Source organism: Mytilus edulis, chromosome 11, assembly GCF_963676685.1.
Source record: "Mytilus edulis chromosome 11, xbMytEdul2.2, whole genome shotgun sequence".
Taxonomy (NCBI): domain Eukaryota; kingdom Metazoa; phylum Mollusca; class Bivalvia; order Mytilida; family Mytilidae; genus Mytilus; species Mytilus edulis.
In genome coordinates this window covers 80,936,648-80,961,548 of record NC_092354.1, presented here as the reverse complement: position 1 = coordinate 80,961,548, position 24,901 = coordinate 80,936,648, and the positions used below count along the sequence as shown (strand labels likewise).

The window sequence follows — 24,901 nt, the reverse complement described above, 5'->3', positions numbered from 1 at the left end:
ACGGTTAATTTAACTTATTTATGTTCACATTGTGGTTTAACTAAATACTTTGTTTTAATTGACATCATATGAACCAAAGGTGATATAGGCTTTATGTCGATTAGACATCAATGTTTATATATATATACGTCATGACTTAAAAGGACTCGATATAACCAGGCACTCCCCTCAGTTTGCCCAGTATGGCATCAAATCTAGACTGTTTTAAGGGGGCTGGGATGCCTTTTCTTTTTATTATTTTATCCTGACTAAATAATATAAATTGTCATCCTGCTTATTATTTTTTATTGCCAGGTTGCTCATCCTGCCTTTTTCTTTCTAAACTCCTATCATTTCTTTTTTCAATTTCAACTTAGCCACCCCATCCCCCTAAAAATCGAATGGTAACTCCATAACAGGACGTTTTCGTTGGTATAAACCCGAGATGAAAGTATTATACTCTTAAACACATATATGGAATTTTACTTATTGTGTATTTTTTTTTGTTTTTCGCTCGTTTTTCTGATGATAATGACGAGACATGGTACTTCAGTAAGTTGTCTTACAATAACTTATTACAATCCTTGTTTGCTCCTTGGTATTTTCTGGGACTATTATACTAACATATATAATAGTTGGGACTATTATACTAACATATATAATAGTTGGGACTATTATACTAACATATATATAATAGTCCCAGGTATTTTCTCTGCGTTTGCTATGCATTTGACGTTGGCTGCTCGATGAATATCCTTGCAAGAAATCATTGAAGGCTGGTCTATGAATCCATGATTAAAATGCTAAACTTGTGCCATGTTTCTAGAATGAGGGCAAGTATGATATCAAATAGTGATGTTGTGTTTTGATATGTGTTGTATTTAAAACAAACTCAATCTGCGTTCAGACTATTTTTATGTTTTGGTTTAATTAAAAAAAGTTACAGCAAAAGAAAGAAATATGGTGAGAAAACATTTTGGCTATTCAAGCATAAAACAAATTGAAATTAAACAATACTATATCATGGATCTTGTAAGACGTCTTCCTCTTATCTTTCTTTACATCAGTTGCGTTGTTACAGTTGGCCAATCAAAAGCCTGCATGAAGTTAGAGGTCAAGGGTCATTAAACCTAACAATGTAAACATGAGCACATGTAATTGATAGATTACGAGGTTTATTGTCGGTCATCATCACTCTGCATTGTATCGTATAATTCATAGGCAGAATTAATGTGCTTTTAAGATTTTGTAAAATTCTGGGATTTTAAATCAGTGACTTATTGTTGATCAGCAGATATGGAAAGTAAGTCGGACTTCTTTTATATTTTTTTCCAGAAAGTACAAAAAATGAATAGTGACTTTAGGAGGATTTATTTTGTGTATAAGAACTTTCATTATGCATGCATACCGTTGGTTTTCCCGTTTGAATGGTTTTACACTAGTAATTTTGGGGCCCTTTATAGCTTGTTGTTCGGTGTGAGCTAAGGCTCCGTGTTGAAGGCCGTACTTTAACCTATAATGGTTTACTTTTTAAATTGTTATTTGTATGGAGAGTTGTCTCATTGGCACTCACACCACATCTTCCTATATCTATATACTATTTTCTGTTAGGACAATCTATAATGAAAAGGAAATTTCACCTAATTTTAAAGAAGAAAAAAAAGGAATTGTGGCATCGATGCACACACACTTTTATATAAATAATAGAATTACATAACAACTAAACTGCATGCATTAGACCTGAGAATAATGCATACTTTTAGCAACACAAGTTTATTATCCGTATGTTAATATTTTACTTAATTTTACGATTATTTTTACCGATGATAAAACCGAAAGACATTTATGTTTAGTATAACACATGTTTTACTATAAATGTCAATATTTTACTATAAACTTGTACAATATGTTACCACAGAAACAAGATGACATCAATACTTGGTCATCAGCTGGTGTCCATCAAGTTTATAAATCTCATTATTCCTTTGTTATTAGAGACAGTCATAATTACAGTGTATTGTGGAATTACATCAATTTCTGTATTTCTAATATTAAAGATATCAAACGTTTTTAATTGACAATTTTTTATTTTCATTTTTTTCAATCAAAATATTGTGGGTGCAACATTTTACCCCAAATTAATCTAGTACTGATGCCACTATACATCTATATAAAGAGAGAATTATTATTAATTTAAATAAGTCCATTATTTACCAGTCATTCGGATGTCTCTAAATCTAAAGCTTTTTTATTTTATTTTTACATGAATCGATATTGTAGTGCGTCGATTTAGTCAGTTTAACATGTAAAAAAATACAATTTATCATATTTTTGATGCATTCAAGCATTTGTGGTCATCCTTTGACTTTATAATTATATACCCAGGTACTAAGCTATACATAAACATGTATTTAAGAAAAGTCATTACACCGAGTAAAATCGTTGAGTGTTCTGAGAGATTTGGTTCCTACGTATTTTCGGGACTGTTCGCCCTAATAACATGTTCGCCCTAGGTCCGTTCGCTCTGAGTTCGTTCGCCCTACTATAAAAATATTAATATTCAGGGCATTGAAGTTGAATAAACTTATTCAGATATTTCTATGGTATATATATCATGTATATTCTTGAAATTTATGGAAACATTGAAATATTTAAAAGTTTATGGCTTGTTTAGGATCAATAATTGTTCAATGACAAAATAATATCGGATCACTGATTATTGTGATACTTGTCTTTTGATGGATTAATAATAAAAAAAAAAAAACACGTTTTGTTTAGATAAAATATTCAGCTTGAAATCAATAAAAACAATGACGTACAAATTGTAAATCATGAAACGGACTTACAAGTTCATTTAATATACTCTAAGACTAGTCATACTGCATACATTCGTGATTGACTGAATACACTTATTTTTTTAACAAATATCAATAAAGATAAATATTATTGTATTCCAGTATTCTACTCTGCTAATCAAAGGGAAAATGATAAATTGATTGCTGCAATATAAATATGCTGTCAATTTTTCAACAAACTTTAACATATTTTGTTCAAATACTTAAAAAAAAAATGCGACTAGACAACAATTAGAAAAAAAAATAATATCAGGGCGAATGGACCCTGAGCGAACAGGTATCAGGGCAAACAGGTACTAGGGCGAACATGAATCAGGGCGAACGGACCCGGATTCTTCATCCATCTATCCATCTAACCTTGGAACAGTATAAGATAATATGTATGTTCCTGATCTAACCTTGGAACAGTATAAGATACCTTGGAACAGTATAAGATAATATGTATGTTCCTGATCTAACCTTGGAACAGTATAAGATAATATGTTATCTTATACTGTTCCAAGGTTAGATCAGGAACATACATATTATCTTATACTGTTCCAAGGTTAGATCAGGAACATACATATTATCTTATACTGTTCCAAGGTTAGATCAGGAACATACATATTATCTTATACTGTTCCAAGGTTAGATCAGGAACATACATATTATCTTATACTGTTCCAAGGTTAGATCAGGAACATACATATTATCTTATACTGTTCCAAGGTTAGATCAGGAACATACATATTATCTTATACTGTTCCAAGGTTAGATGGATAGATGGATGAATGCTGGATAATTCAAGTTCACATATAATAGTCAAATTATATTCGGCAGAGAATTGAGAACATATAAACATTAATTTAAGCACACTTGATTCGTATTTATGTCTCCCGTATGTCCGCTTGAAAACGAAGCGTTGAAAACTAGACTGGGGTATTGGCTCACTGATTGCTAACCTTGTATAATAAAGATTGAGTCAGGATAGCAGGAGAGTTGAAAACATGTGAACCCAATCCATTATCTGGTCTTTGAACCAACCAGTCTTACTTGTTAAAGTACTTTTTGAAAAAGCAACATTTACTCTTTTACGTCTTTTGCTAATATTGCTTCACTCATAGTACTACGGGGAAATTGAAATATGCAATTGTCATTGGCCGAATAATGAATTGAGATTTTGCTTGTAAATGATTAAAAAATTATAAATTACATTATAAAACTAGCCTGTGATGCCACACGGTGGATGCCAAAGACTTCAAATGAATATTCAATAACTGACAGCAAGCTTCAGGCAATACAATTGTTTTTTATTTAAGATATATACATTTTTATATGTTATAAATATTCATTAGGTATTGCCTTATTGGAATCACATCATTTCTATGTGCTATTTTTAATAGTACACGTCCTAAACACAGCCCTCAGCAATAAAATAATAATCTGTTATCACCGGTCATAAAATTTCAATAAAATGAAGATTACACACACAATAATAGACCCCATGCAATCTATTTGTTTAACATGTCCTGTTAGCCCTCGGGGTCCAACAAAATTATGTACCTTGAGAAAAAATAGTTAACCCTTCCTCGTCTTCCCTGTGTTTTATGGTTTTTATATTTTGTTAATTTATGTTTATAAATCATTGACACGGTATTTTGTACATTTAAATCAAAACTGACATAACATTTTGTAGTTTCAATGAAAGAAGAAAAATTGACTATTTTTTTTTGTGATGTTTTTCGTGTTTTTTTATTTTGAACTTTATCACGAAAGGTCATATGAAGGACATTGATAGATCGGGGAATATATGATGATGATTAAATACATATCGTGTCCTCGAACCATTTGGACGTAAAAATATGGCGGGAAAGACATCTTTTTATACATACGACCACTATGAGCCATAGGCGAGTCCCTGGGGGGGGGGGTGCTTTCGTGGGAAAAATTTGGTTGATTATATAGGGAATCATTGAAGCATGACTGGAGCGGCTCCCCCTTTAGGTCAGTCAGCCCCCCCCCCCCCCCCCCCCCCTTTAGGAAAAGTTCTGGATCCGCCACTGAGTCAGAGCAATGGTTATGTGGAGTGGTTTTCTTATCAAAGTACTAAGAGAGATACTTAGAAAAATAAAGGTCAAACGGGCATAAAGTCACAGGATAAATAATTGCATTATTCGGAGCATAAAATGATTTTTTGTGTAAGAAATAAGACTATGTGGAGGGGGGGGGATGGGGAAGCTACTTGACATTTGGCTTGCTTTTTTTTTCATACCATATACCAAAAACCACAATCAAAAAGGCTGAAGTTGAGTGGTTATCCGTTCACGGTGTTCTAGAAAATTAAATATAAACGGGACAAAAAGTCACAAAATTTGTAGTATATATATCGTATTTACGAAAAGGGAGGAAAAATCAATGAATGAAACTTGCATTTTTTAAATTATATAAAATCTTTTTGTAAGAAGCTCAAGTCGAAAGGTTTTCTCCTCACAGTATTGGCAGTTCAGTGGCGGATTCAGGGGAGGGGGGGGGGGGGGGGTCCGGTGGTTTGAACCATCCCTCTTTTTGGGGGTGATCAATACATTTGAATTTGGACATATGGCTGGACCCCCTTTTAATCCAGGGTTCGGACCCTCCTTTATAAAAAGGCTGGATCGGCCCTTACTTTATAAAATTCGGACGGGAAAAAATGTTTTGATAGGACAAAAAGTTACCGCAAACAACTTTTAAATTTGAAATTGGTTTTGGCTCCTGAACATTTTGGTCAGAGTATTTAGAAGAGCGTGTCTGGTATAGATTGGTTGTCCCTCTGGTATATTTCGACCCTGTTTTTTAAGCTATCAAAGGATACGATTGTATTCATAAATGAGGGAATCGCAGACAAGTTGGGGGATAAATTGTAAATAAATTGTAGGGTTTCATTTCGGAGAGGATCATACCTATAGCTAACAAGTTGAGACCATAACTTCTTGTCACTTACAAATATGTAGAAGCCATAATGTTTGTATAGCAGTTACGGGGAGTATTTTGTCAAGTTTTGTTTATTTACCAATTAAGCTGTAAGATTTATTCATTAAGTTGATAACAAAGGCACAGTTATTTTTCGACGAATTATTGTAAGTACACGTTTTATTTCATTAAGTTATAACAAAGTATTTTTAGGGGAAATAGCTAGATTCTTCTTCTTTTCTTCGTATGAGCTTCCTCTGTTAGGAACACCCCTCACAACTATCTGAGTGAGCACCTCACTCCAATGCACATGTACCACGAATTCACAGTACTGGATTCTCTACTGCAAATATACATGTATGAACAGTCTTGTACTATTATGTATTGTTTCATTTATGTAACGGACTGCAAAAATGAGATAAAAAATTAATTTTTCAAAGTTGTAGCAAAAAACTAGTACTTTAAATAATGTGGTACTAAAGTAAGATAAACAGACAGAAAGTCACAAATTTGGAAGGACAAAAGTCACAGGACAAAATGTAAAATTAATAGTTCAAGAAATACACAAATAAATTTGTTTTTCTTTTTTAAATAATTCTTTTTTCATTCAAATAAAAAATAATCTCGTAACTGAAATGTGACTTTTCTGTCCTACATAATACAATGAGGGGGATCCTTTATTATGTATGTACATTTTCAGTACATGTAAAGTAATAGTAGTGAAGAAGTGTGTGTTCGAAAATAGCTGTGTTGGGTCTTAGGATTCATAAACCAGACTGCTGTTCTTTCTCTTTTGAAATTGTTCACATAATGATTTTCGGTGGAGTTCGATATCCTGGTCATGATCAAAAGCTAGAGCATATCATAGCTTACAATGTTGAAGCCGTGTAGTACCAATTGAATGATTGCCTCCTTTTCCTTTAATTTGGTTGATGTTGGCAATAATACCAAATCTTTTAAATTATAACCTGTGTAATTAACAAACATTCATATGTATCCAATTCGACCAAAAGGGATAGAATTTTACTCTATCAGAACGTAATTTGTTTTCGAGTAGAAATTTAATTACTATCAGAATCGATATAAGCTTCGGCTGGCTTTGATTCATTCATACGAATCTTCTTGCAGAGAAATAACAAATCGTAATTTTACGCTTCCAAAATTTGAAAATGAATTGATGATTTTTAATCCTCTCGTAAAACAGCTTTTTTTCACAAATGTATAACCTCATCCAGAGACATATAATACCTTGTATTATATGTCTCTGCCTCATCTAAACGAACAACTCCAATCTTTGAATTATAAGATTTTGTAGAATAGTACATAATGTTGAAAGGAATAACCCTCCCCATTGCCCCCTCCCATACAAAATAAAACCTTGTTTGACCGAGACGATGCACAACTTATTTTCCTCAGTTTTCAAACCCAATAAAATGTGTAAATGTGTCCTCAAGTCAAGAGTTTGAAGTATGCCATTATAGATGATTTTTCGTCTGAATCAGAATTGTCACTTGATAATGGTCTAATCTCCCGCCCTCATTGTCAGAACTAATTGCTTGTTATTCATGTTCAATTTAAGCGGGCTGTATAATTAACATCTGGCGAATTCGATGGAGCCAAAGACCACTTTTCTTCAACAATGAAAATTTAAATGTCGATTGTGTAGGGACAGATGATGTCATTGTCGTCTGCTGAAAACCCGCACGTGGCTGTCGCGTGAGCTCTCAACAATGCAGCTGGATAGTCATATTTTTTTTAATGCCAAACGAGTTGAACTTAAAAGTTCAATTTCCTTTTTATGTAGAAATTTAGATCATATATTTCAAAGAATTAAACAAAAACGTGCAATTCAAATAAAATCGTAATTAAAGGTCATTAGTGTATTGCACATTTTCGCCGTTATAATAATAATCAGATGACCTCAGATGAATAGCAGCATACCGGTACATATCTCTCTTTACCTTAATCAGAAATTATGAATGAAATGAATTTTACCTGTGATAATCAAATACCGTTACCTGCACAGGTGTGATCAGGTGTAAAATCTTTATCGTATTCCAACAGGTAGAGATATTTCTAAGGCTTTGATTACAATCAACCAGAGATACCTGTTTATTGTCAATCACAATGGAAAGAAGCCCTTCTGAAGGGTGATGTCGGATTACCGTGACACAATTATGATAGGGTATTAACTATGTAATCATATTGTATTAATTGATTATAATTATGACAGAGATGAAATATGATTGACAAGTAATTCAGATCGTGCGAATTATAGCGCACTGTGCACATGCAGAACTCGTAAAGAAATAAAGATAAATATATATATATAAAACAACAAAATGAAATACATGGATAGTAAAATATAAATCCTTGTAACAATTTGATATAATTATACAGACAGAAATCGACATGTAATATTGTCTGCAGAACGGAACTCAAACGACCTATGGTTAATCTGTTCTTTTATTCTCTCTGGGTTTTTTTTTTTTTTTTTTTTTACCAATTCCTTGTTTTTTTACTCCATTATTTTCATTTTCCAACATTTTTTTAAAACATTTAAAGCATCATCAATTTAATACTGCTATGCCAGTATTACATAATTTTTCAGCCATTTTCTCCTAAACAGTAATCGATCAGTACTATTTTCTCCTAAACAGTAATCGATCAGTACTATTTTCTCCTAAACAGTAATCGATCAGTACTATTTTCTCCTAAACAGTATTCGATCAGTACTATTTTCTCCTAAACAGTAATCGATCAGTACTATTTTCTCCTAAACAGTAATCGATCAGTACTATTTTCTCCTAAACAGTAATCGATCAGTACTATTTTCTCCTAAACAGTAATCGATCAGTACTATTTTCTCCTAAACAGTAATCGAACAGTACTATTTTCTGCTGACCATGAAGCAAACAACCAATGGCCAATCTGTTATTCTATAATTTTTAACCATTTCCCTTGGTTTTCATTTAAAAACTATTTGTACAAGCATGGACATCAATGCTTCAAGCATCTAGCAGTATTACAAAGTTAATCTTTGAAATAGAAAACCAATTTTCACACGTCCCTTTGTATATGACAAACAATTCCATGTTGCCAGCACGAACCTGCAGCTTAAAGCGATGTAAAAGATGGCCTTTTGAAATTATTATTATAAAATGTAATTATATTAGGGTTTGAATTTCCACTGATATGACTCCATGTTTGATATAATGGCGGATCGATAGAGAGAACAAAGAAGACATGAAAAGACAAATATCATCATGTTAAACAAATGTTACTGAGAGTTATAATTACAAAATTAAATTGACGACGGAAGAGGACACGTAAACTTGACCATCTGTACATACAATTATTAGTCAGAATAATTTGAATGATACATTTTGGGAAAAAGGGGGGGTACTCATAGTTATAATTACAAAATTAAATTGACGGAAGAGGACACGTAAACTTGACCATCTGTACATAAAATTATTAGTCAGAATAATTTGAATGATACATTTTGGGAAAAAGGGGGGGTGGGGGGGGGGGGGGGGGTACTGATAGTTATAATAACAAAATTAAATTGACGGAAAAGGACTCGTAAACTTGACCATCTGTACATACAATTATTTGACCATCTGTACATACAATTATTAGTCAGAATACTTTGAATGATAAATTTTGGAAAAAAAGGGGGGTACTCATAGTTATAATTACAAAATTAAATTGACGGAAGAGGACACGTAAACTTGACCATCTGTACATAAAATTATTAGTCAGAATAATTTGTATGATAAAATTTAAGGGGCTCTTTTATAGTTTTTGTTAAAAATTGTTTGCACATCATGCAGAGTTTAATTATTTATTTATGCTATAAATTTCTTACTGTTCGATTTGTCAATTAATTGATGGTGATTCATTAGAACAGCCTCAAAATTATTCCCAAAACCATAAAGGAAAAGTAAGGATTTCCTTTATTAAAACTTATATAAAACTGTAAGAATTACAAATAGCAAAGAAATTTTATAAAAAGTTTGACACGAGGAAGCTGAAACAGAATGTAAAAAATAATTCAGTCCCGTTACAATTTTTTGTTTGAAATTATCCAAACGTGAAATAATCCCTTTGAAGATGAATTTAGTCATCTTTTAAAACTTTAACGGAATCCATAATTGCATGGCAGATGATATCTGTATATTATAATTCTTCGGTTCAAAATAAATTATTGGCTTATATATGGTTTCATGTTACTTTATGCTCAAGCAACCCCTATGCAACCAATCATATTTTTGTCGGAGGGGTAGGAACAAGAAATACTCCTTGACGAATTTATTGTTCACCGTTTGAATTTCACTCTTCCTTTTTGAAACAAAATATATATCTTTTTTTTTTAAAGAAATCGAAAATCATACATTTAACCCCGGTACCCAATAAATGAAATTTTTATGAGTCGATGCTTAAACGGTGTTTTTAATCTGATAATCACTTTGAAGAACCTTGAAAAGGAAATTAAATATAGGATGTAAAGAAAGTATCTATAAGCAGACATATATATTTATAAATATAAGTGCTTTGATGTGTGTCCTGTAAGCACCATCACTCCTAAGAGATTACTCGTTCTCATCTTACACCGATAAGGCTGTCTAAACACCGGATCTCCCACCGGGCTCTGTTCCGGTTTAACAAGATCCCAAGAGGGAACACACGAATTATCATATCTGCATCAAATAAATCCGATTAGCGTCCGTCAGTTGACATGCTGGGTACAATAGAAGTTGTTTATCTAATTAGGGGCATGTAATATTTCCGCGAGTCAGTCGGGTAGATGATAAAATCAATAAACGGACTTCTTTAAAATTAGTATTATTTGATTTGCGAGAGGAGGAAGATGTGTGTAAAATAACAAGGAGTTTATACTTTGACGTATTTTCGTATTTTTCAACACCTGCTTTACTTGTGACATTACAAAATGAAAGCTTTCACGGGTAAGAGTTTAATATTTACTTCATTGTATACAGTTAAATGTTCCAAATGTACATCAACTAATTTATATTGAGGTGTTTTGTAATAATGAATAATCAGATAACAGTTATTATTTTATATATAGAAACCTTTATAACACCATCGTCTAAGCTATATTCCGGTATATCTTTAAATAAGATAATTTTGAGAAAAAATACCAAAACATAAGTGGACCCTGGTGGACTCTTAAATGGCAATCTTGATGCCACAAGTCAATATTTTAATGTAGTATATAGAAATATTTCTTTATGTAAGACGTGCACATTGTTATAATCGGATTAATATTTTAGAACGTAATATGGAAGTATTACATTGTCAATATAATACTTCCATGATTGAAATAACTTTATTTGGTGAAGATGTCGTCCTTTGAAACATTCGAGTTTGGTTTCTATTCTAGCTTCTTTATGTGCGAACTTTTAGCGTTAACTTGTATACCATACGAAGTGAATAATAACAGGTTTCTTATCTGCTTTATGTTCATGTCTGATGTTTAATAACATTTTATACTTCGAGTAAAGCATTAGATATCCTTCATACCCATCCGTAGATACGATAACGTAATCGTAAGTCAATCTCAAAATCTACGCCTAGAGGGACTGAAGAAATGTCTGTTGCAAATACATTGACATGGCGTTAGTGGTATTGACTTGCATATTCTCACTAACGTCCGCTGGTGATATATTGGCTTGCCTTACGTGTACTTTCTAGATTTGTTACTACCCAACATCAAGTACCCAGTATGTTATAAGAATGTATAGCTTCCTGTTCGTTGTGAGCCAAGGCTCCATGTTGAAGACCGTACTTTGACCTATAATGGTTTTACTTTTACAAATTGTGACTTGGATGGAGAGTTAATTGTCTCATTGGCACTCATACCACATCTTCTTCTATCTATAAACACCAATTATCAGTATAAGATGATTTTATTTTGTACCGGTATATATTGTACATCATATTCGCAAAAAAGCACTTCGGGAGGCGAATTTAGGGGAACAATTCTGCTAGGGGGCTCTTATGGAGCTACATTTATGGTTAATGATATTCCATAGTATAAACGGAAACGTAAAAATTTGTGTGTAAGCGGCAGAATCCTGAACATAAAACTACTAATATTCATAAATGAACACAAACGTTGTACTAGGACGACACTGCGACTGTAACAAGGTGGGAAAACAACCATAAAACCCATGTTTACAGGAATATACTATCATGTCCTAGTTATTCATTATGTCTTGTACATACATTCTACATCCATTTGTCTTTTGATTTAAAAAAAAAATCTAAAATGACAATTTAACATGACCTGACGCAGCTTTAAATGATTTGAATTTATTGTCCTTGTGATTTAATTGTTTTTCTTTCTGATAATGTCTGAAGACTAGATCAAGTTATTGTACAATGTCCAATTTGCCATAGATTGGTTGGTTGTTGTTAGCTAAGAGTTAACATAGGCGGATCTAGCTATTTTTAAAAGTGGGTTCCCAACTCATGCAGGAGAAAAGAGGGTTCCAACTTTGCTACATGTCGGTCCCCATTCAAATGCATTGTTCGTTCAAAATAAGGGGGTCCACCCCCCCTCCCCGATCCGCCAAGGAGGTTATTTACTTGCAACAAAATATCATGCAGGAGAAAAGAGGGTTCCAACTTTGCTACATGTCGGTCCCCATTCAAATGCATTGTTCGTTCAAAATAAGGGGGTCCACCCCCCCTCCCCGATCCGCCAAGGAGGTTATTTACTTGCAACAAAATATCATGCAGGAGAAAAGAGGGTTCCAACTTTGCTACATGTCGGTCCCCATTCAAATGCATTGTTCGTTCAAAATAAGGGGGTCCACCCCCCCTCCCCGATCCGCCAAGGAGGTTATTTACTTGCAACAAAATATCATGCAGGAGAAAAGAGGGTTCCAACTTTGCTACATGTCGGTCCCCATTCAAATGCATTGTTCGTTCAAAATAAGGGGGTCCACCCCCCCCCCCCTCCCCGATCCGCCAAGGAGGTTATTTACTTGCAACAAAATATCATGCAGGAGAAAAGAGGGTTCCAACGTTGCTACATGTCGGTCCCCATTCAAATGCATTGTTCGTTCAAAATAAGGGGGTCCATCCCCCCTCCCCGATCCGCCAAGGAGGTTATTTACTTGCAACAAAATAATCTAAAAAAAAATGTCTTTGACAATTTAAAAATCACATTTCTGCATAGCTTTTTGCCATTTAAGATTGTTTTTGAAAAACTGAAGGAAAATATAGGTATCGCTTTTCAGAGTGATTATTTCGAGGAGGGGAAGGCTAGAATTTCTATGACAAACATACATATCTTATCAATATGATAAACCTGTCTAGTGCTTGTGTAATATTTACATTAATAATTAAATACACTAATCATTTGAGTATGCTAACATGTTGTGTAATCATGTTGATTTGTGTAATAAGGATTTACTGATGTAACACGTGGGGGAACGTGTATTGATGTTCGATAAATAAATAGATTTCCTATAGATCGACAAAGATACATTACCAACGACATATCAAGGTTAAGATACATGTTAATCTTTTAACAACCTTCAATAAATAATTTCGATGAAGTTAGCAGAAAGATCTTTATTTTTAACATTTCCATGGATGAAAATCCAGAAAAAAACTTACAGTAGGGAAATTACCATTTAAACAAACTTGAAAGTATCGGTTTTCTAACATATATAAAGAATAAAACGTTGGTGCAATATGAGGAGCAGGAACTGCCTACCCTTCCGAAGCAAATAGATTTTCCTCCGGCTCTCATGCAGTCACCGTCTTATTTTTCTATGGCATGTGAACCTATTTGTCTATTTAAGGAGGTTATATGAAACCCATTTTTTTTGGTCATAAGAATGTACATTTTGTAGTTTTTAGTGATGAACAATAAATGTTTTGTGCTCCCAAAATTAAAATCAACAATTCATGGAATAACGAAAAAAAAATGAGATTTGAGAAGCTTTTGAGTCACAAAATACATGTGATAAATATCATATATTAAACGTCGAAGCTCTGTTAATCACAAATAAAGAATAAAAACAGCTATTGATTGAAATTTTATATTTTTTTCTTGTGAATTTGCACATTAAAGGTTAAAACAGCACATAAATATAAAGTATTGGGAATATTTTCAAACTTCAACCATCTGCCATATTTTTACAGACCCAGACTGGTATTTTAAATTTTCCCAACATGTCAAGCATTGCGAGCTATTGCTATGCTGTCGTGATAAATGCAATACACATCTTTGTTATACGAGTCTTATATATTCATCAACGATGAAACTAAATTGTGGTCTAGTTTGAAAATATTAGTGGTAATAAGCGTGCTTAAGAAATTTAAAGTGAAAACTATTTAGGATATTAATTAGATTTTATTGACTGCCCAATTTGTGGAAAGATGTGTAAAGATATCCATCTGGAGAGTGACAGATGGCGGATTATGCAGATGATGTTAAAATTATAAATTCAAATGCGACCATATACAACTGGGTACTGTAATATATTAAAATAAAACATTTGCTACGTCCAAAGCGCGTTCTGGTTTACTCGTTTGAATGGTTTGACACTAGTCTTTTTATGGGACCCTGTATAGCTTGCTGTTCGGTGTGAGCTAAGGCTCCGCGTTGAAAACCGTCCTTTGACCTATAAAGGTTAACTTTTATAAATAATGACGTGGATGGAGAATTGTCTCGTTGGCAGTCATACCACATCTTCTTAAATCTAATTAGGAACCCTTAAACCCCAAAAATTGAAAACCATTGATGTTAAAATACATAAATTTAACACGTCAAAAGCTATATGACCACAAGAAATAATCAAATCAAAGCCAGAGGGAGTTAAAACTTGTTTTTCTTAATAATTCATAAATTTATTAACATAGAATTTAGAAATAATCTTCTATATTAAAACTGGGACTATTATACTAGTAAGTCCAAGATCAAAATAAATCATTCACACTCTTCAAAATTCATTACCGTGTTAAAACTGTCATCAGATCAAACTGTTTAAAAATAGATAAAAAAAAATAAAAATTGAAAGATATATGAACTTATTAATAAGTTTGCTAATTTCGCCTCGTTTTCTTAACAATATTTGAATGCTTCGAGGCTAAAACATCGGTCTGATGTTGATTTATTATCTATGTATAAACTCTTATGCAATATTGTGATTTTAAAGCGATTAAGGTATAGATAAAGGCCGACGAATTCCAGATGATCGAACGTTTGGACCCCTCAGGCTATATAGGGTGTATACGATTTTAAAATTGATGACAGGATGATATGTGAAATTTATCTGTTTTTGTACAAATTCCCCAGGACCCAATCATAGTGTACATATTTTTTATGCGGGAGGGTGCATTTTACTAAAGTTAAATTCAAACGTTCGGATTTTCCAAAGCAAAAGTTCAATATTTTGAAGGAGAAAGGATATACTAGTTTTTCATTGTGTTTTTTTTTCCATTGAGAAAAAAACGTTTTTCTAAACAATACGGTACCACACAGTGAATATTCTAACAATGAACGTCGAAAGTTAAAAAAAAAAAACACAACAAAAGCACCTTATTGCGACACTATAGCTACTTTGATAATATCTGTATAGATATCGTCAAATCTTCAATACCAGTAGATATTTCTATCGTCTTTTAATTGATATTAAGATACATGTGCTGAGGTTATTGCATATTCTCATTTGTGCTGATTCATCAATTTATGTGAGAAAGTTAATTAAGAAAATGGCATCATTAAATCTTGTAGGACTGACCACCACAATGTTGCCTAGCAACGGAACAGACATTATTGTAAACAAAGAGATGCAGGTTGAAACAGTGATCGTGATTCTGTGGATATCCGGTGGAATATTACTGATAGCACTGATTATATTGTTGGCATGTATACTGAGAACAAACAAGAAAGGCAGAAGACGTTCTAATCCTTTACGGTATGGATAAAATATGTCTCTCTCTCTAATCTTCTGAGGAATGGATAGAATCTCTCTCTCTCTTTTCTTTTTCTCTCTCTCCATCTTTCTTTCTATCTATCCGCCTCTCATAAGGTGATACAATGTAACAAATATTGAAAAGACAAACAAAAAACAGTTAAATGTTTAAAATGTATTAAGTTTTAGTTCCCACCGCCTTCTTGCATTATGCAATTTTTGCTAGATTTTTTTTACTAGTGTCTTGAACTAATTTATCGTGCTTAGGATGCAATTAATTTTATATCAAGATAAGGCCCATCGCCTTATTCAAAATGTTCACTTAATAGGGTTTATGAATTATAACATCCCGGATATGATTTCCCTTCCGGATACATTTACTAACTTCTTTTAAAATTTTGATGACACGCCGGTCTAAAGCAAACAAATGAGGTTCTGTTAGTATAGGGTTTAACGAGTCTTTAGCGAGTGATTTCCGCATGATGTCACTTAATCGCTGAGGGCCAATATATAACTTTACTACTTTTAAAAATGTTTCGTAACTTATTTGACAACATTGGTATAATGGCGCTAAAATTGACATTTCATCATGTTTAGTCTTTCCAAATCCTCGGCCATTATCGTAATGTACGTAAAATGTGTTATTTCCGAACTCTTTGTATGTTTCGTAATGATGGCGGTCCATATTTCCAGTTAAAAAGTCGAAAATATGCATATCAATGAGTTCTAATAATCGTCTGCTGTATTTGTAAACCGCCTCTTGTTTAACTCCCTCGCAATAATCACTGTTAGTTTCCCATGATGCCTTTTTATATTTGCTATATGAGCGTCGCCATGGATTCAACCACGTGACCCTATCTGCCTCGTCTAAAGATGGTAGAAATGTAGCAAACGATCCTTCAATCAGATCAGGTTTCCCGCAGATTGCATGTTCTGAATCACAGTAATATTTACAATCACCATAGAAACATAAGTTACCTACTGGCGATTTATAGAATTTCATCTTCAATTTCCTCTCTGTGGCATTCAATATTTCAGAAGTCATATTTATAGTTCGCCCTGCCGTTGGTGGAACGCGGTAAAACCCCATTACCCAATCAAGATGAAATGCTGCTATCTCCGCATGGTGGCGTTCATAATCACTAAAATAATAATGGTCCGGGATTGTTTCGACATCCCTTGCAAACCTCATAGGTTTAAATAATGCACTCCCGCCGTTTTGAAAGGATATAAGAAGTTTAATCTGTGTCCCTCCACTCTTTAATTTTGTCCTTACAATACGTTGATTTGTAATATCGTTCAGTAAATTTTTAATATCCGTTTCCATTGGATCGTATAACGCCGTCTGGTGGATATTTCGTTGGAATTGTAGCCAACTCTTGTTTGAGTGTATTTTAGGATATCTTAGTCCAGAAAGGTAACGTCCTTTTGTTATAGGTTTATGTAACTTATCAACAAGTTCGAATGAGATTTTCTCTAATTCTCCAAAGTCAAACATCACATTAGTAAAATTAAATAGTTTCTTCAATAAATAGTCGATATCAGGATCGCTATAATTTACAAAATCTGACGAGGAACTAGTCTTGACAGTAGGTAACACTCTTAAAGTAAAACTGCCTTTACTCACATTATTTTTTATTTGATTTTCAAATCCACTCGCCCCTCTTCTATGATTAAGGTTGGTCTGTCTTACAGATATCTGAACACTTTGTGTTCCATTGTTCGTAACGTTTTTCGAATCCATACTATTCCATCTCGATATGTTCATAATATTTATCAAAGCTAATACGAAAACGAGGATAAAAAGATAAATTCTCTCCTTGTATTTCATTGCTTATAGTCTTTGTACGCATTTAGTTCTATACCTATAATGCTAGATCTAGACTTTCTCTTTGTTATTCATTGCTTAACCTTCGTTTTCACGTAGTCTTACATTCTATACCTTTATCAATAGATCTAAGCGGCAGCTTGGAAATTACGACGTTTTATGACATTGGAAAATTGTTATAGCCAAGCGCTGTATGACGGAACATTTACATACCATCAAAGCTAAACTAGTTAAAACAGTTAAAACAGTTTGGCTTTTTAAAATTGCGACAAGATATTTGGGTCTTCCGAAAAAAATTTGCTCTTTTAAGTGTCAAATTATTAAAAAAACAAAACAAAAAAAACTGTTAAGCCTTTAAAACACTTTACAGGGACATTGACTCGCAAGTTGTCATTTTGAAGTGGACATATCTGCTCACCAAAATATTTAATGCCGTATTGTTTTTATTATCCCTTGATGGTACCTCACAAGGTTACATGCAGATGCTGAGTATATAAACGACGATGTCTTTGATAACCGTCACCTGTGATCAGCCAAGCATAACATGCTTGTGTCACAGGTTGACATTATGTGTTTTGTTTCAATATTAAAATCTATAACTACTAGTTAAAATAAAAACAATACATTTTAATGTATGTTAAATCTGAAACTGGGTTTTAAAAACAACAATTTGTATGGTAAAAATACTCTATACAGCATCAGCTGTTATCAGTCAAGCATAACATTACTTGTGTCACAGGTTGACATTAAATGTTTTGTTTCAATATTAAAATCTGTAACTACTAGTTAAAATAAAAACAATACATTTTAATGTATGTTAAATCTGAAACTGGTTTTTAAAAACAACAATTTGTATGGTAAAAATACTCTATACAGCATCAATTGATTAGGCGTCATGTGTTTTACTCATTGTTGACGGTCGTACTGTGACCTACAGTTGATAATTGCTGTGCCATTTGGTCTCTCGTGGAGAGTTAATTGTTTCATTGGCAATTATACCACATCTTCTTATTTTTAAATCTATGACTGAAAACACAGAAAAAGCAGAACTGCTATACTGTTAATGACAAACCAAACTTTGAAAATGTATAATTTAAAATGTAAAAGTAGCACTTGTCATATTTTGTGGTATAAAGGTACTGGTATTGTAGTTCTAATACAAGTAGTTAATGTTTGAATGTACCGCGTATATTATCAGTAAAGTCTATATCTACATCTAGAACTAAAAGTTAATGTCTCACTAGAATGTAACCAATATGTGTGCATGCCATTGTGTTCAACTATTTAATGTATTATTTCAGGCCTGGTGTTTTTAGAGTACTGGAAAGTGCAAATGGGGGAGTTAATCCAAGCTACACGAGTTACGACGAGATTTGGACATGGATTCCAGTTGTCAGGGGCGACGAAGCTTCATGTCCTCCACGTCCGGAAACTTCACGTAACGTAACAATATCACCAGCATCAACGTCACTGGCGTCTAATCTAGAACCACCACCATATAGTGTGGCCATTTCTACGCCATCTAGACCTCACAGCATTCCACGGTATTCATCTGCAACTATGGCTGTATCCACGGCAACTACCTCGTCATACGGAAATCCGGTTAGTAATATAACATCTACAGTCTCGATTAATGGTGATAGGTCAGGTCAAACAATTGTTAATTCATGTTCTCCTGTAATCAGCCCACATGCTCAAAGAGATAGGCATCATATATCAACTCACAATGCACAAAATACATTTACTTCCGGTCAGATATTCACAAGCACCCCTATTTCAAGTCCTCGAATTAACCAAAGAGTAATGGGAAGAAACGAACCAATCAGAAACCCTGTTACAAATTCAAACCATGGAAATACTACTAGTAGTCAGATTGACAGAACACGACGACCCCATAGTTGTTATGAACAGCCTAACGATGTAAGGAGCCCCATGCCTAGCAGACGATCATTGTTTGGGCCGGAAGTCAACTTAAACCCAACTCGATTGTATAGCAGTCGGGATAGAATACACAGAAATGATATACCAACGTCTGCTCCTTGCCAGGGAAATGCTCAGATTGAAACGCCACCTTTCACCTATGATCCCGAAGAGGGTGTTTACTCATACCTTGCGGGAGGCCTTGGGCGACGGATATGGTGTGATATTCCCCCGAGTCTGTTAGACGAGGACGGTCCACCACCATACACCCGCAATGCAGATCTTCGAAGTAGGGAATACTACCAGAGAAGACCCCGAACAGATCGACCTGCGCCCATGGTTAGGTACAAGTGCATGTCAAATATATGTTGTATGCGCATGTCACTGTCTGGATTAACTCACTAAGTAAACTGTGCACCATGTCCCCGATTCTGACCTTTATTCTGACTATTTTTTTCTGCTGCATGGTTGTTGTTTGTATGTTGATAATATTTATGTTTCTTTTACGTCATCCCCACATACATTCTAAATGCTCCGATTTTGAATTCTGAGTCCGATTTCTGCTTTTGTGACGCACATACTCCATTGTTAAGCCCTATTCATTCGATTCAGGATGTTTTGTCGGATAACTTACTTAAAACCGGCATCTTCCGTGCTACCGAAAACATATATATGGCTATCCGTTTAAATTTTAAGATATATGACCTAAACAGACCTCATATTTTGTCATATAATTTACTCAGAATCTACAATGTTGTCAACTTTCAAGTTTTTTTGTCGCATGCTGAGATGTTGTAACTGGTAAAAGCTTCTTCGTTATACAAATCAATGAAAACAGTATAGCCATGTCTTCTTCTGACTGTTCTGTTCGTGTATGATCGACTTCTTTCACAACTAATAATTATATAGCTCTCGCCTGGCTCTCGCCTGAATCTAACCGTGAACATTGAATGTTACTCTTAAAGAGTGTGGTCTAAAGCACTTTAACGCACCTGCAAAGAGAATCTAGGATTAACACCTTTCTCAACTCCTCAATTTGCATGAAGCATTGACTTTGTATCATATCATTATATTTACTTTAATTTAAACTTCCTAGAAATGTTTGCTTATAGAAAAATGCTTGTCCTGCAGGAATACAAAAGTAGAAAGGTTTACGAGAACATACGCGAACGTCAAATTTGGATATTCAAAAATATATATTGACCACGGCACGGTTAAAACCATATATTACATTATAATTCAATATATAATGTGTGTCTGGCATACGTTTTTGTAGTAAATCATGTTAACCTTAATTAAATTCAATGCAATATTAAATGATATATCCATTACTCTTTTACCACCGGTAGTGTGACTATCGTAAAACAATATACATGTTATGTTCAATGAATGATTAAAACCCTTTTAGTGGCTTATAGAATTTGAACCAAAAAAATCATATGTTAATTATATATTTTCTTTCCTTTTCAGGCTTGAGTATGATTATTTCTGACAACGACCATACCACGTGACTTACGTGTGATGCGTACGCATAACACCAGAGACGCCATTAGTGCCAAAGAACTTCGAATGGTGCCGAGACTATGACACAATGCTCATATATATGTGTTCAGATATTGCTTTAGTGCCTTTAAAACAGTGCAATTGTGTTTTTATATTTCAATGTTGTATTCGGCTGAACAAATATGTAATATGCTATAGTAAGCTTATGGTTTAGGCTACTTAATGCAAAACTTTTGTGTGTGCAATCTTGCCAGTAATTGATAGATTATGTGTGTGAAGACAGTAAAAGTATCAGAGCAGAGATATAAGAGAAAAATATAACCATGTATGTGCCAACGATGTGTGTATGTGTGTTGTGTGTTTGTGTGTGTGTACCGGGAAATGTATGTGATGCTGTTTTCTTTTAACCTTCCTAATACAGTGCTTTTGCATTCTTCATCCAACACTATATCGTATGTATTGGTCTCATTGTTGAAGGCTGTATAGTTGGCCAATTGAAAAATATTTTAACTTGGATTATCTCCCGTTCAATAGAAAACATCTCAACTTAGAATGCTTTAGAGTCTGAAATTATCTGTTTTAAATTTAATGGTAACACATTACTATTGTTTTTATTAAAGTTAGTTGTTCTATACATTATAAATATGGTGAATGGTAAGGTATGATTCGGCGAGCGTAGGAGAGACTGAGCGATACTGATTAAATGGTGCTGATTGTATATAACTGATCAATATGTATTTATTTTTATGTTTATTTTTTTTTATCTTAAAAGCATAGTAATAGTGTGCCGAAAGGAGAAAGCCATCGGTTCTCTTTTTTGAATTATAAACGTTTTTAAGGCCTAAGTAGCTATAGTAATATTTTGTAGCAAATTCTCATTTTGTCAAATGCAATTTACTTGTATTATTTTTAACCAGTTCCATGGAGAGTTGTAGGTTTTGGGTAATAAGTTATCTAATCAAACATTTTTTTTTCTGATTTTTTTTTTAAACGAGATTGAACGTGGTAGATTTGGGGTAATTACAAATGTAGTCAAAATTTTTTTAATCAAATTTTAAACTTGATCTAAAGTCGTAGTTTTGGGGTAATGTAAAATAAAGACGAAATTTCGAAAGTCGATAGTTTGAATAAATAACAAATCTTTTATTTTTTTTATTCTAAGACAAAATTACTGCCAGACTACAGTTAGAACAAACAGTGTGCAATATACACATACCCGTATCTAGTCAATGATATTTACAATAAAGCCATGTCAGTATTATTAATAACCTTATTTATATGGATCCACGTCTTGTTGTTATGAGAGGCCCCTCATGGGGTGTCCAGGTAATCACATAATCACAAATGATATGCCAATATAATCACATAATCATTTAAAATTATTTGTTTAAACAAGGTAATCAAAAAATTAAAAATACAGTCATAGATTACCAAATAATCACTTAATCATGAAGTATTTGGTCTGGTAATCAAGCAATCACTCTACGAATACAAATAGTTTATTCTCATAAGCATACATAGTTACAGAGATATTAGTATACAATTATAATACAATAATAGTGCATGCGTAAATTAATATGGAAAACGACAGTTCATTTAATTGTGTATGTTAAACACAATTTAAGGAGGTAGACCTAGGTTAAGGGAGATAACTCTTTAAATCAGTCAAGCGTTTGTAAAAGTCGAGTTCACCAATGTATTTTAAGCATTTACCTGAAACAGATTGAAAATAATCTATGTAACCTAGAAGCTTAGAATATGTTTTTGAAAATGGTTGACACAAACGTACTGATGATTTTAAGAGTTATTTCCCTTTACCTAGGTCTACCACCTTAACTAACCACAAACGGCCTAGTAATCACATAATCAAAAACCCCACGTGCACGAGTTCGTATGAAGAGATGATGACAACCCAACCACCGAGACGTACATGATGTTTTGAAAGGTACATTTTTATAGGGCTCGCCACGATATAGCCTTTTTGTGTTGATGCGACGTAAAGCAACCAACAATCAATCAATAGGGCAGCGGCTGTTTTAAAATGTAATGTTTAAAACTTTTTAACAGAAGACATTCAAGTATAATTCAATACAATTTAAATAAAAAATTCTTGATTGCCTCTAAACATCCTGATTGTATATTTATTTTATTAACTAATGATTTTGTCTATAAAACTTGACGTGGATCACGTGATTATATTCTATCAGTATTAGACAATAATATAAGTTATGTGTGTAAATATATATATATATATAAATGATGTTGCTATATTGTGTAGATTATAATTAATATTAACGTTGCATTATCTAGCTGTTAGATAAGTTATATTATCTGTATCTGATTTTTATGTTTCCGTTATTATATGACATTTGATATGTGATTGCACTCTGTTCATTTTGTTAGGAAACAACCAACTAACTTTGAAAGAGGGGAATGTTATTATAATTCTGAAAATAATCATACCCAACAAACATTAATTGTTTTCAGTTCTCGAATTGTATTTTAAGAACTTTTACTTTAAAGGCAAATATTCTCAATCAAATCTTTCTCCATAGGCAGATAGGTCTGATCATAATATTTTTTTTTTAAATAAGTAATGAGAATAGTTTTATCATAGAAAAAATATCGCCCCTTTTTTCAGTGAGATGGTTATTCCCTTACACTTGATCGAAATTTCAAAATTTAAAGCATTTTAATCTGTCATCGTCATAGCCATTTCATATTACTGTTTTATATAATTTGTATTTTGATAGACATTTTGTCTTAGTGCTTCTTTAATAAAACAATTCTATTGATACTGAATCGTTCGAAATTACAATTATTTGGATTACAAAAATACATTTACTCATTGCTGAAGGCCTTACGGTGATCCATATGTGATAATGTCTGTGTTATTTTGTATCCTCTTGTTGAGAGTTGTCTCATTGGCAATCATACCACATCTTCTTTTTTATATTTACAATACTCTTTCTGTTAATCAACACGCACTCATCATACAAACGTTTTGGGGCCGAACACACACACACACACACACACACACATACACACAAACAAACCTTTGATAAATTTGTAAATTTAACCCTTTTATAAAAACCTCGAAGTACAGACAGTATAAATTCTTCATGTTTCTTTCAGTATTGCTCGAAAATACGGGAGAAGAGATGTTTAGATAGAATAATCCACCATGCTTTCTACAAAGAAATGAAAGCACATGCTATAAATGTATAACTTTGGGATACCATACGGTATTCTTTGTTAATAGTGAACAAAAAGGTAAAACCAATTGTCGGCATTACTATGGGAACGAACTGTGTGTCTTTCCTTGCTGACATCTTCTTATTTTTATATGAGTCGGAGTTTCTTTCGACACTTGTAAGAATTGAGCCATGTCATTTAATATAAGTTCACATTCAGATATATATTGATGATATTATTTCATTTATATATCCCCTAGAACTAGAAATTAAAGAAACAACAGACATGGCTTTTCTGCCACATTTTTTGACTTATACCTCGAATTTGAAATAAACAGTCATCTCAGTACCAGAATAATTTTGAAATTATAAACTTCCACCACCTTAATAGCAACTTCGCCTGCATATAGGATATACATTTCCCACCGTATTCGGTATTAAAATGCTTGCAGCTGCTACACATACTTGTAAAATATCACCAGTGTCTGAGCAGAAAGTTGATGAACAAGGGGTATGTGAAAGAACGTCCGTTTTCTTGAAATATTCATCGGAGGTTTGAAGACCTTGTTGATAAATATTCCGTTTCAACTTCACAAATAATACTCGATAGTCTTAAAGTATAGATTCTTGGTATTATTTATCATCTTAATGACGTGTTTTCCTTTTGAATATTACTTTTACTGTTTAGTCTATTTTGGTGATATTAATTTGACGTGGCTCGATACATCCCGTCAT

General features: G+C 33.3%; 2 protein-coding genes across 3 annotated transcripts; one reads left to right on the top strand and one right to left on the bottom strand.

Moving 5' to 3' along the window:
* Window positions 1–1,137: 1,137 nt before the first annotated feature.
* LOC139496396 (uncharacterized) lies at window positions 1,138–23,522 on the top strand. 2 transcript variants are annotated; one of them, XM_071284975.1, is made up of 4 exons: window positions 1,138–1,282; window positions 15,541–15,724; window positions 18,851–19,813; window positions 20,940–23,522. In XM_071284975.1, the coding sequence occupies exons 1-4, from the start codon at window positions 1,276–1,278 to the stop codon at window positions 20,959–20,961; spliced, it is 1,176 nt and encodes a 391-aa protein (XP_071141076.1). In that variant the 5' UTR covers window positions 1,138–1,275; the 3' UTR covers window positions 20,962–23,522. The 2 variants fall into 2 exon arrangements, with proteins under 2 accessions (XP_071141076.1, XP_071141075.1); XM_071284974.1 differs by lacking the exon at window positions 1,138–1,282 and adding an exon at window positions 10,324–10,732.
* On the bottom strand, window positions 15,903–17,465 carry LOC139495345 (extracellular serine/threonine protein kinase FAM20C-like). Its single transcript, XM_071283648.1, has one exon. It carries the CDS (start codon window positions 17,463–17,465, stop codon window positions 16,044–16,046), a length of 1,422 nt encoding a protein of 473 aa, XP_071139749.1. The 3' UTR covers window positions 15,903–16,043.
* Window positions 23,523–24,901: the final 1,379 nt, after the last annotated feature.

Excerpts from the sequence above, each read along its gene's own strand:
- LOC139496396 (XM_071284974.1), top strand. Across the intron at positions 15,725-18,850 it reads AGACGTTCTAATCCTTTACG|GCCTGGTGTTTTTAGAGTAC; the intron begins GTATGGATAAAA and ends GTATTATTTCAG. Across the intron at positions 19,814-20,939 it reads CGACCTGCGCCCATGGTTAG|GCTTGAGTATGATTATTTCT; the intron begins GTACAAGTGCAT and ends TTTCCTTTTCAG.
- LOC139495345 (XM_071283648.1), bottom strand. The coding sequence starts at position 17,465 with ATGGATTCGAAAAACGTTACGAACAATGGAACACAAAGTGTTCAGATA.